This window comes from Sarcophilus harrisii, chromosome 2, assembly GCF_902635505.1.
Source record: "Sarcophilus harrisii chromosome 2, mSarHar1.11, whole genome shotgun sequence".
NCBI lineage: Eukaryota > Metazoa > Chordata > Mammalia > Dasyuromorphia > Dasyuridae > Sarcophilus > Sarcophilus harrisii.
Window position 1 is genome coordinate 262226323 of NC_045427.1, and position 12120 is coordinate 262238442.

The following is a 12120-nucleotide window of genomic DNA, read 5'->3' on the forward strand; positions in this document are numbered from 1 at the left end:
AATAATGATACTGTATGAGGATGTATTCTGATGGAAGTGGATTTCTTCAACAAAGAGAAGACCTAACTCAATTTCAATTGATCAATGATGGACAGAAGTAGCTACACCCAAAGAACACTGGGAAATGAATGTAAACTGTTTGCATTTGTTTTTCTTCCCGGGTTATTTTTACCTTCTGAATCCAATTCTTCCTGTGCAACAAGAGAACTGTTCGGTTCTGCACACATATATTGTATCTAGGATACACTGTGACATATTTAACTTGTATAGGACTGCTTGCCATCTGGGGGAGGGGGTGGAGGGAGGGAAAAAGTCGGAACAGAAGTGAGTGCAAAGATAATGTTGTAAAGAAATTTTTTCAATATAAAAAAAAAGAAAATTCCAAAAAAAAAAAAAAAAAAAAATAAGGACAAAACCAGTAAAAGTATCATTAGTGTTAGGATAAATTAATCCAGGAAGACTCCCTAGAGAAGGTACTTGACTTCAAAAAAGGCAATGAATAACAAAGGATTAGAGGTGCATTAAGAACATGAGAAAAAGGTTTTAATTCAGAAAAAGGGACCAGAAGAAGTAAAGACCTTTCAGAAAGTCAAAGAAGGCCAAATGAAAAAAAGACTAGGAATCAAAAGATAGATTCCTTTAAGCAGCATGAAGAGGAAAATGCACAAATGTAACCTAAAGCCTAGAGAAGAACTAGATTATTGGAATTCAGTTAAGTTTTACCGATTCACTATAAAAAGTAGAATTTATTAATTTTTAGCTGAAATCATATATCTTTATTTAGTGAGTACTTATTTTATTTTAATTATGACTTTTATTATGTATCAAGAAAATATTATTACCTTAAGTGGCAAAGTGATTAGAAATGAGACTGACTGGTTAAATTTAGGGGAAAGAGGAAAGTGGGAACAAATGCCCCAAAATGCATCAGATTCATGAGCTTCTTATTGATATTCCTTACCTATATCTCTTCATCATATCCAATAGAATTTCTGACTCCATAAATATCATGACATAATGAAGCATATATCAAACCTCTCTTTCCAAATGGAAATGGAACATTAACTATTCAGAAAGTTTTCTAAATCACTTCCCTACTTACCCATTACACTTTCACATGAAAATAAATAGGATCAGTTAGAAAATTGTCACTCTGAGCATAAGACATAGAAAATAGGAAAGAAATGCTCTTTTTGACTTCCCTAAATAAACAAAATGGACCTTATCATATAATATTGCCAAGCAAAATGTCTGAGAATAGTCCTGAGATTTTTCAGATCTGTTTACTTCAAGCAATAGCAGAATTTTTTAGCATTATAGAAGGCCTATTATACTATATATAGTATAGTATAGTATATATAGTATATACATATAGTGTATATATGTATAGGCCTATACATACTATCAGATGGAAAGGCACACTATCAAACAATTGCCCCAAAGGAGGGTTATATGTTATGCAATATGCTACTTTAAATATAGAAGATATTCAATAGGTTCATAAAGTGGGGTAGATTTCCTAAACCAGGAGCTAGAAAAAAAGACCAGAGACATCACAATCCTATATAAGTATATGAGTAAAAATTCCAGGCATGTGTTATGGATTGTGTTTGGAAGATGAATACAAAAGGATACTTGTCCTGCTTCTAATCTTAAAAGCTTCACACAAACCCTGTAGTCCCCCCAGCCTGTTAGAAGCAGCAAAAAAAAAAAAAAAAAAAAAAAAAAAAAAAAAAAAAAACCCAACAAAAAAACCTCTGACTCACACTTAACCGACAGTTTATTCAGGTTTGTGAAACAGTACCAGGAGTTGGGAATTCCTACCAAAGTTGATAAAGCTTTGTTACAATGACAATAAACAACAAAAAACATTTATTAGGTGGTTACTATATGCCAGGCACCATGCACAAATTAAAAACAAAAACACAGCCTTTGCCTCAGCCTCACATTTTAAGAGGGGAAATGAGTTATTAAAATAACTTTTAATGAAGACCCCATTTATTTCTATGTGAAAGTGTATATAAGAGATTATTTCAGCATCAATGCACCATTAGTGAAGGAAGAAAAGGGGACCTGGGTAAGACCTTTTATAACAGGTGGGATTTGAGCTGAATTTTTCTATTCTCTTTTTTCCTGCTTTTTGCTGAGGCATTTGGGGTTAAGTGACTTGCTCAGGATCCCACAGCTAGAAAGTGTTAAGTGTCTGAGGCCAGATTTGAACTCAGGTCTTCCTGACTTCAGGGCTGGTGCTCTATCCACTGCACCACCAAGCTGCCCCTGAGCTGAATCTTTTATTTTTATTTTTAAAGCGTTTTATTTTTAAAACATATGCATGGATAATTTGACAACATTGACCCTTGTATAGCCTTGGATTTCAGATTTTCTCCTCGTTCCCCCCACCCCTCCCCTAGATGGCAAGCAATCCAATATATGTTAAACATATAGAACAATATTTCTTAAACATCTACTGTTTGCAAGATTTTATTGTTATTTAGTCATGTTTGACTCTGTGACCTAATTTGGAGTTTTCTTGGCAGAATGGTTTGCCATTTCCTTCTCCAGCTCATTTTATACTTGAGGATCTGAGGCAAACAGGATTAAGTATTCAGGGTCATATAGTTAGAAAGTGTCTTAAGTCAGATTTGAGTTCAGAAAGACTAGTCATCCTGATTTCAGACTTAGTGCTCTATCCTGTGCGCCACCTCTGCTGTTCCACTGTTGGAAAGACAACAATAAATTATTCTCTGCCATCAACAAACTTATAGGTATTAGATAAGATTATCTAAACTGAATCTTGAAGGAGACCCAGGAGTCAGGAGAAGAGCTTTCTAGGTTTGGGACAGTAAAAAGGCATGAATTCTGAAGATCAAGTATCACATGTGAAGAACAGCAACAGACAAAACACATGTTGGGGAATAAAATGTAAGAAGACTAGAAAAGTAAGAAAAGAAGATGACAGCAAGGTGGAGAACCTGAGCTCAAACAGGATCAAGTTAAATACTGATGAAGAACTTTATCAATGCAATTTTTAAGGATTGGCAAAATCTACTGATAACTCTAGGTAAAATTTACCATCTTCTTAAACAGAACACCATTCCTTCCATTTGTTTCAAAACACCAAAAATTTCTTATAGTTAATGAAAAATAAATATTCAATTATCTAGATTCATTCATTCATTAATGGGTTCAGAAAACTCATCAACTCAGAAGTTCTAAGTTTTTAATCTTTAAGCCCTTCTACTGATTGCCTTACTTGACTTACTTAACTCACTTCACTCATACTCTGTCATAAGCTTTTTTACCCTATAAATAGGGGTGACATTCTGTTTGACTCACTATGAATAACCAAAGATGATAGCAAAGTAATGATCAAATTTAAAATGCTACAGGAATGTAAAATACTGCTGAAAACTAAAAATGTAGTTCATTATCACACACATTGTCCTCATTCTGAGAAAGACCTTATCCTAAAAAGAAGTGATTACTTTGGAAATGAGGGAAAGAGGTAACACAATGATCCAGAAAAGTGACCACAGAAAGCCAAGATCTTTCACCTAAGATAACAATATTATATTTATATAGTACATTAAGGTGTGCAAGGTGCTTGACAAGTATTATTTCATTTGATCCTCACAAAAAATCCTGTAAGACAGGTGCTATTATTATTACCCCCATTTTACTGGTGAGGAAACTAAGGTAAAAAGAAGTTAAGTCCATGTATTGCACTGCCTGCCATCTAGGGAAGGGGGTAGGGGGAAAAAGGGGAAAAGTTGGAACAGAAGGTTTGGCAAGGGTCAATGATGAAAAATTACCCATGCATATGTTTTGTAAATAAAAAGCTATAATTTAAAAAAGAAGAAGAAGAAGAAGAAGCAGCTAAGTCCATGGTCTCACAGCAAGGCAGTGTCTGAGGCAGTCTTCCCAATTCCAGGCATAGAGCTCTATCCACTGTGTCCCCTAATTGCCTTTGCAGTAATACCAGGAGATCACAAAGCTAGAACAAGAGCTGGCTCCTTTAAGATACAAACTTTTATTTTTGTTCTCATCCAAAACTATCTCTCATCCTCTTAAGTCTTCCTGCCATAAAACTGGAGCAAACTTGTGAGCAGCTCCAGACACAAACAGTGTACCTACACCCAGATAGAATATGTCTGATTCCCTGTTCCCTTAAGCTCAGAGAGGAGTGGTCATCACTGTGGCTTACCTGTAACAAGGTGCAGCTGGAAAGGTTGGGAAAGGAGAGGGGGAAATCAACCCCAAGGAGGAAATCCTTATTCCTCAGATGTCGTGGATTCTGCTGGCTCTCCCCTTGTGGGTCTCCCCAGGAACGCAGCTGATGGAGCCTGTAGGAGGCTTTCAGAGACAGGAAAAGAGCTAACCATCTGAAATAAACCACAGCAGACGTGCTTATTCAGCGCTCCAAGGAGAGGCTTCGAGGCTTCATGATGATTAAACCTCACAGTGTGGTACACATGAACACATCTCACTTGTGAAGGACAAGCATTTTAAAAACACACCTGATTATTTTCTACTTCCATGTTAGCTGGTTATATGATTTTTTCTTTAAGTAATAAAAGTGAGAGGGCCAAGAAAATAAAAAGGATTGATTTTACATGAAATCTATACATGAATTATGACATGATCTTTTTTTTTTTTTTTTGCTAACCAACTTTCCAATTCACCTTTCACTAATCAAGCAGGTAAATTTTGCTTACCTTGCCAAAAGTCCCTGAAGCATGAGGTTTGCCATCTCTGCAGGAGACACATCAATAAATCGAAGGAAAGAGAAACAACTTTCTTCATTAACACCTGGAGGAACAAATTGAGAGTGTTAATTCCAACAGTGAGCTGAAATCGTGGAGTAAAGGACATCAAGTTATCTTGCTAAAATTTGGATCCTAAGAATTAGGACATGTTAGTTAGGATTTCTGTCTACCATAATGATTCAAACATGGGTTATCTTTCATTTATAGGGTGAGGTCTTCCAAAGAGGCCTTTTAAAGAGAAAACATGAGTAGATGGATAGTTCAGTGGTCAGAGTGCTGTGTCAAGAAGATCTGAGCTCAAGTTCAGTCTCAGACACTTACTAGCTTTGTCACCCTGGGAAAGTCATGTAATGGTTTCCCTAAAAGTTTCCTCATCTGTAAAATGAACTGAAGAAGAAACTAGCATTCCAAGATCTTTGCCCAGAAAACCCCAATTGAGATAAGAAGAGTAAGATATGACTAAAAAACAACTGAATAAGAACATTTAAAAGTCAAAGAAATAGACGACCACATTCAGGTTTTACAGAATTCAGATTTTGGGAAAAATTGTAGCCTATAATTGGACAAATGTAATAGGTAAGATTTCATTCGTGTTATGGAAATTTAAGCCTAGATATTTGTTGGAAAGTATTTCATGACAAGGAAAGGAGATAAAACATTTTAAAATTTCATGCAATGAATATAAAAATCTAAACTTTCCTAAGGGAAATTGGTTGGTTTATATAAGACAAGGCAAAGATAGTCAACAACAAAGCCATGCCAGTAAATCAGGAAATGAGTTAAATGGAATATTTTACCTCACATTCTCTCACTTAAGATTATTTAACTGTTTTAAAGAAGGTTTTAAAAAAAATTATAGCAAACTAATCAAATTGAGCAATCACAGGCCAAGGAACTGAGCCAAATCTTTTCTACAAAGAAGTCTATCTTTATAATTTTCTTAACACTTATTAAATAAAACAGCTAACATACTGAGAAACCCTTCAAATGCCTTTATATTTGACAACAAAATACCTACCCTTCCTGTGGAAGAGAGACTGTTGGATATAGTCTGGTGCAAAAGGTGAAAGAAGAACTCTTAACCACCTACAAAACAAAACAGTTTAAAATAAAATGTAAAATCTCAACTTTAGGTTACTAAGCTACTAGGTTCCTCAAACTATAAAATATTTTTAGGTTCTGCTATGCTCCCACTTCCAGGAACTTAAGGTACCAGACCCTAGAGCTTAGTAACTTACTATTTTCATTAAGTAGGAAAAAATTGCATGAAGTTCAAAGAAGAAAAAGTATTCAGAAAAGAAAACATACTTGACACCAGGACAGAAAAGGGTTTTTTCTTGTTTCTGCACTGTATTTTGGAAGAACATAATCCCAGACCTGAAAGTATTAGAACCTGTGTTTAAAAGTACCTTAAGTCTGCTATTCACAATTACTTCAGATAAATTAATAACCAAGTGTTTTAATGGTTAGAAAATGCAAACTGTATCCAAGCAACATGTTTGAATCTTGGTTCCAGTAAACTAAGGCAGATAATTGGTTATAAGTATAGTAGTACCTGCTTTTGTAAACAATACATCTATTTTTCCCTCTATAACAAGAGTTTCCTCAACCCTTTACAAAGAATACATTTCTTTTGAAAGAAAGCATTCTTTATGACATACCAAAGGGAAAGGGGAAAAAATTCAAAATTTCTTTCCACTCGATTCTTTATTCCAGAACATATATGGTAGACAACATGTGCTAAAATATCATTTACATCTGTTCTATGACTACTTACATTTTTACCCTATTACTCTATCACTATTATTCTCAAGAGCCACTAAATTCATTTAATGGAATTCAAATAGTGCTCACAGGACAGAAAAAACACAGGGAAAGTACAAAGGCTATTTCTTGAACACAGTGAGTTATTTGTTTAGTGACGAGACTACATTTTGCCAGGGAGAGACAGACACACATACACACACATGCACATGCTAGAAACAATCATAAAGAATTTTCAAGATAAGTGCATCAAGATGCGCCATCTGGTTTCTTTTGCATACATAACATATACATGTTTCATGAGTATGCCCTGATCTGAAAGAATTATGATTTAAACCCCAAATCCCAGAAAAGCATAATCCATTTTTTAAAACAATAATGGTAAGTAAACAAGAGTTTGGTATTTGCTGACCTGTCCCGTGAATGATTAAAGACCCTGATCTGTCCATGACGATAAATAAACTTGGAAATCTCATATGGCTCTAAAGTGATATGAAATGGGGACCATGTTTCTTGCCGTTCAAAGAGCTCTGGATGATTACACACCTGAAAAAAGAAATGAAACAAAAAACAGCCAAATATGAAGTTGCCACATGATATTGAAAACAATCATTCAGGTAAACATTAAAAAAGGAAAACTTCAATATTTAGTGACTCCCATTTATAGTCATCATTTTTCTTCATTCCCTCTTCTTTGATCAATGAAATATTTGTCATAAACATAAGGCATTGTATCTATACTAGAATTAGGGCACTACTCAATCTCCAGAGTTACGTTATAAGAGTTTAGAGTGTGTTTACAAATCTTAAAGCTCTGTTTATAAAAAACTATATGGTTTGATGTGTGAGATTAGCCAACTGACTTCTAGGGGTGTTTGGTCCAAGTACTAAGCAGGTCTTACCTTCCTGAATTGCATGACCAGATTCATGAGGCTACTGGTGGTATTCTGTGCTTGCTGGGTAGAGCCCATTGAGGACTGCAACAGATCTTCAATAGAAATTTTGTTCTTTAGAGCCTGATACAGCAGTTTCTGTCTACTGGTCAGTTGGCAATACATCCAAATCTCAATCTGAAAAAGAGCAAGGAAATTAATAAAGTGTAGACATACCCTATTTCCTAATTAGATTAATAGAAGATTAGATTAATTATTAGATTAATAGACTAATAATTAGATTAATAGAAGAATAAAGGTCACAAAAACTTGAACCAGAATATGCCATAAAAAAATATTCAACATAATTCTAATTTTGTGATTTAGAATACCAGCAAGATTTTTTTTTTTATAAGATAATAACACTACTTTCTTCTATTCCAATATTCTTTATGTCAAAATTCATCAGTATTTGGGTTAAGGATAATCTATAAGAGGGACAATTGTGGCACAAAGAGTCATAAGTTCACTCATGTAATGAGAATCTAGTTAGTATGAGATATTTTACTCCTAGATTTTGCCTAGTTAACATATTTTCTTCACTTAACTTAATTTGTTGGTGAATACCATGGTTTATAACTCACGGCCATGATAATTAATGAAGAATGGAAGAGAAAGGCTACTTTTCCGCCTTTTCTTTGGAATAAAGGATCCTTGCTGCCACCATGAAACAGGAGCATCAAAAAACATTTATTAACTATGTATTATTGTGCTTGGGATAGAGGGAAATAAAACAGTATTCAGTGATTACTATATGCCAAGCACTTTACAAATAAAAAGTATTCAGTGATTACTATATGCCAAGCACTTTATAAATATAATCTCATTTAATCCTTGTAACAAACCTGGAGGGGCTAGGTGCTGCTATTATTCCCATTTTACAGTTGAGAAAACTGAGATTAAGTAACTTGTTTAAGGTTTTATAGTTAGTAAATGTCTGGAGGCTGGATTTTAACTCTGGTCTTCCTGACTCAAGGCACAATGCTCTATCCACTGAGCTACCCAGCTGTTTCCTAGTACAGATATTGTACAAAATGCTGGGTATATAAAAAAAAATAAATAAAACAACTCCAACTCTCAAGAATGTGCATTCTAATATGACAATAACAAATACTCATGTAAGTATGTATATAGAATAAATACGAAGAAAATGAACACAGTTTAAGTTAGTAAGGACAAAGTGAATTACCCATCTATGTACATGCTCTTTACTGAGAAAAAGAGAGACATGTAGGAAGAGAGGACAGAGGGGTAATGCTATGGAAGGAGAGAGGAAGGGTACCCCAAAATGTTCTTTCCTCACCTTGTCTGACAACTCATTTTCCACATCCTTCTTGATTCTCCTCAACATAAATGGCTTCAAGATCATGTGTAACCGAGACAACTGATCTGAAATGACAGATCACACCCCAACAGCACAGAATTTTGAGTTAGCACAAGGAGAAAAACACAAGGATGTTCCTTTCACTACCTGGACCATTATTCATACAATGCTTGCCTTCAGACTAAAAATTCACCATAAAAGAAGGATATAAAATCCCTACATTTCTGAGGGGGAAAAAAAAAAAAGACTTTTAGACTTTTACACCCACATACTCTTCTCTAATCTGCTCAATGTTCTAAATGTGCTACCAAAGGAAGTTCACTCATGCAATGAGAATCTAGTTAGTATGAGATATTTTACTCCTGGATTTTGCCTAGTTAACATATTTTCTTCACTTAGCCTAATTTGTTGGTGGATGCCATGGTTTATAAGTCATGAGACAGCACAAATGGCCATGATAATCAATGAAGAATGGAACAGAGGCTACTTTTCCTCCTTTTCTTTGGAATAAAGGATCCTTGCTGCCACCATGAAACAGGAGCATCAATCAAAACACATTTATTAACTATCTACTATTGTGCTTGGGATAGAGGGAAATAAACAGAAAAAAAAGATAATATACCATACTGTTCAAAAAGCTACCATCTTTTGCCTTAATATTGTCTATTTAAGAATGTAACAATGAATATAGTTCTTTTCCCTTGTACAAGGATAAAAAGGATTCTTCACAATGACTCAATTTAAAGGAGGAAAAAGAGCTCTACAAATACGAGGTTCTTTACATTGATTAAGAAAAAATGAGAAGATCCATTATCAATAACTTACTCTCATCAATGGCAGATTTGTTTTCAGCATGGCTTTCAATGTCCTTGGAAAACCACTCATTAAATTCTTCATGGGAATCAAACAATGTTGGCATAATGAAATGTAGCAGAGCCCAAAGCTAGGAGTAAAATAAAGGATTACTATCAAAAAAAGAGACAGATGCTTTTTAACAAAACATCTTAAAGTTTGTTAAGTGCCAATAGGTACCACCATGTGGATAGTTTGCATTCATCTCAGTACAGACCACAGGCTTTCTAAGTGTGTTTCCCTCTCTGAGGATAAGTTATATGGAGTTATATGCAATAGAATATATTTCCAGGATTAAAAATATACCAGTGTTTGCTCATGTCTGATTTATTACAGAAAGGAATCAATTTCTCTTTATGAAAAAAGTACAGATAATGTACAGAATGCTGGGTATACAAATATAAGAAAAACAAAACCCCATCTCTCAATGAATTTGCATTCTAACATGGAAACAACAAATACTCATCTAAGTATGTATAGAACAGATATGAAGAAAATCAGTACAGTTAAGTTAGTGAGAGTAAATGAATTATCCACCCATACCACCTTTACTGAGGAAAAGAGAGACGTATGGGAGAGAGAGGGCAGAGGGGCAATGCCATGGAAGGAGATATCTTTCCTTCATTTAAGACTATAGGGTGCCAGAAGGCAGTGGGCATGTTACAATATTTAGATGCTGTACTAATGAATGCAGACATTTCTGTTCCTATCTGGTGCCCACCTCAGCCATAGTGTTCTGAATAGGGGTCCCAGTGAGCAGAAGCCGATTTCGACACTGGAACTGCAAGAGGATTTTCCACCGAACACTGTCAAAGAGAAAAATCACAGACTTAAGTTAATGCACAGTCTACTTTCTAATTCTTTACTGCAACTTGCAAAATTAAATTCACATTGTGTTTCACTCTACTGAAGTACTAAACCATCAAATAAACACATGAATATACTCTTCTGATCAACTTTGGTCTCTGAATTGCCTCTAAAGTTCTGAAAATACATTTTCCTCACCCTTCTTCTCAGAGGTGGGGAACTAGGGATGTGGGACAGAGCATATATTGTCACACTTGGATGACACATAGTTTTGTTCAACTCCTTCCTGACCACGCCCCATCCCATTTCTTTTTTTAGTCTTTGTTACAAGGTGAGCTGATTGCTTGGGTGAGGGAAAGGAGCTGATACAAGAACAAAAGACATCAATAAAAATACTGCTTGACAAAAGAAAACCACAAGGGGACCATTCTGAGATAACACTTGAGCCATAGGATAGGAAAAAACTTGGGTCTTTCCTAGGAAGGAAAATTATTACTAAGAATGAAATGTTAAATGGAATTTTCTTGTATGTTTCTTTCATGAGACAAACCTTCCATTAAGTTTATCTAATAAGTGACTGTACCAGAATTCACTTATCTGTGGCAGGTAATGCTACAAAAGTATCACCAATGTATGTGTGTAGAAAATAGTGTTTAAAAAAAGTCATGATTTGATCATTTTAATGGGTAGAACCTCAAGAATTTTATTTATAAATGAGGGTAAACATTTTTCAAGTGGCTATTTACATGTTTATTTCTTTTTGTCAGAACGGTTCAAATGGTTTGAATGTTTCTCATTAGATTTACTTTTGTCCTTGATAAAGTTTTTTTTTTTTCTAAACTTTGGTATTTGTTGTAAAATTATTTGTAAAACTTTATTTTGATCTATATACTCTTTTTGCTATAAATAAAATTTAAATTTTTATGTAATCAAGAGAATTATGGTATAGAGAGAATAGAGTTGGTATTAAAGTCAGAAAAACCTAGACTCAAGTCCAACTTCTGACAATATATTATATGTCCACAGGTAAATTATTTTGTATTATGTATTATTGTATTCATTTATTTGTTAAAAATTTCCAATTACATTTCAATATGTTTCAGATCACATGTAGGAGTCTTAAGGTCATATATATGACACTTTTTGTTTTAGTCAATTCTCTTAAATCTCTTTGAATTAGTAGAGAGCATTGTCTGTCTTGGGAGTCATCTATACTGATGAAATCATAAGACTAAATGATTTTATGATGAAGAGAGCCATCTGCACCCAGAGAGAGGACTGTGGGAACTGAATTTGGACCACAACAGAGTATTTTCACTCTTTTTGTTGTTATTTGCTTGCATTTTGTTTTCTTTCTCTTTCTGTCCCCTTTTGACCTGATTTTTCTTGTGCAGTATATTTGTGGAAATATGTATAGAAGAATTGCATGTTCAATATATATATTGGATCACTTGCCATTTAGGGGTAGAGAAGAGGGAGAAAAATAGGAACACAAGGTTTTGTAAGGGTGAATGTTGAAAATTATCCATATATATATATATTTTTTTTTGAAAATAAAAAGCTATAATTTAAAAAAAAGTTCATTTACACACACAAAAAAAGAATTAGGTTTAGTTTTCAATTAATCTTTATGGTTCAAAGATCCTTTATTTTTGTTATATTATAGTCTGAAAAG

At 34.3% G+C, this 12120-nt stretch overlaps 1 protein-coding gene across 1 annotated transcript in view; it reads right to left on the reverse strand.

Annotated features, from left to right (window-relative positions):
• INO80 (INO80 complex ATPase subunit) overlaps window positions 1-12120 on the reverse strand; it is a 104766-nt gene that overhangs the window by 48601 nt on the left and 44045 nt on the right. The window contains exons 17-24 of the mRNA XM_031952111.1: window positions 10360-10444; window positions 9612-9729; window positions 8766-8851; window positions 7433-7600; window positions 6943-7076; window positions 5785-5852; window positions 4716-4809; window positions 4205-4382 (exon numbers count right to left, since the gene is read on the reverse strand). Coding sequence (XP_031807971.1) covers window positions 4205-4382; window positions 4716-4809; window positions 5785-5852; window positions 6943-7076; window positions 7433-7600; window positions 8766-8851; window positions 9612-9729; window positions 10360-10444 — 931 coding nt within the window. The remainder of the gene's footprint in view (window positions 1-4204; window positions 4383-4715; window positions 4810-5784; window positions 5853-6942; window positions 7077-7432; window positions 7601-8765; window positions 8852-9611; window positions 9730-10359; window positions 10445-12120) is intronic.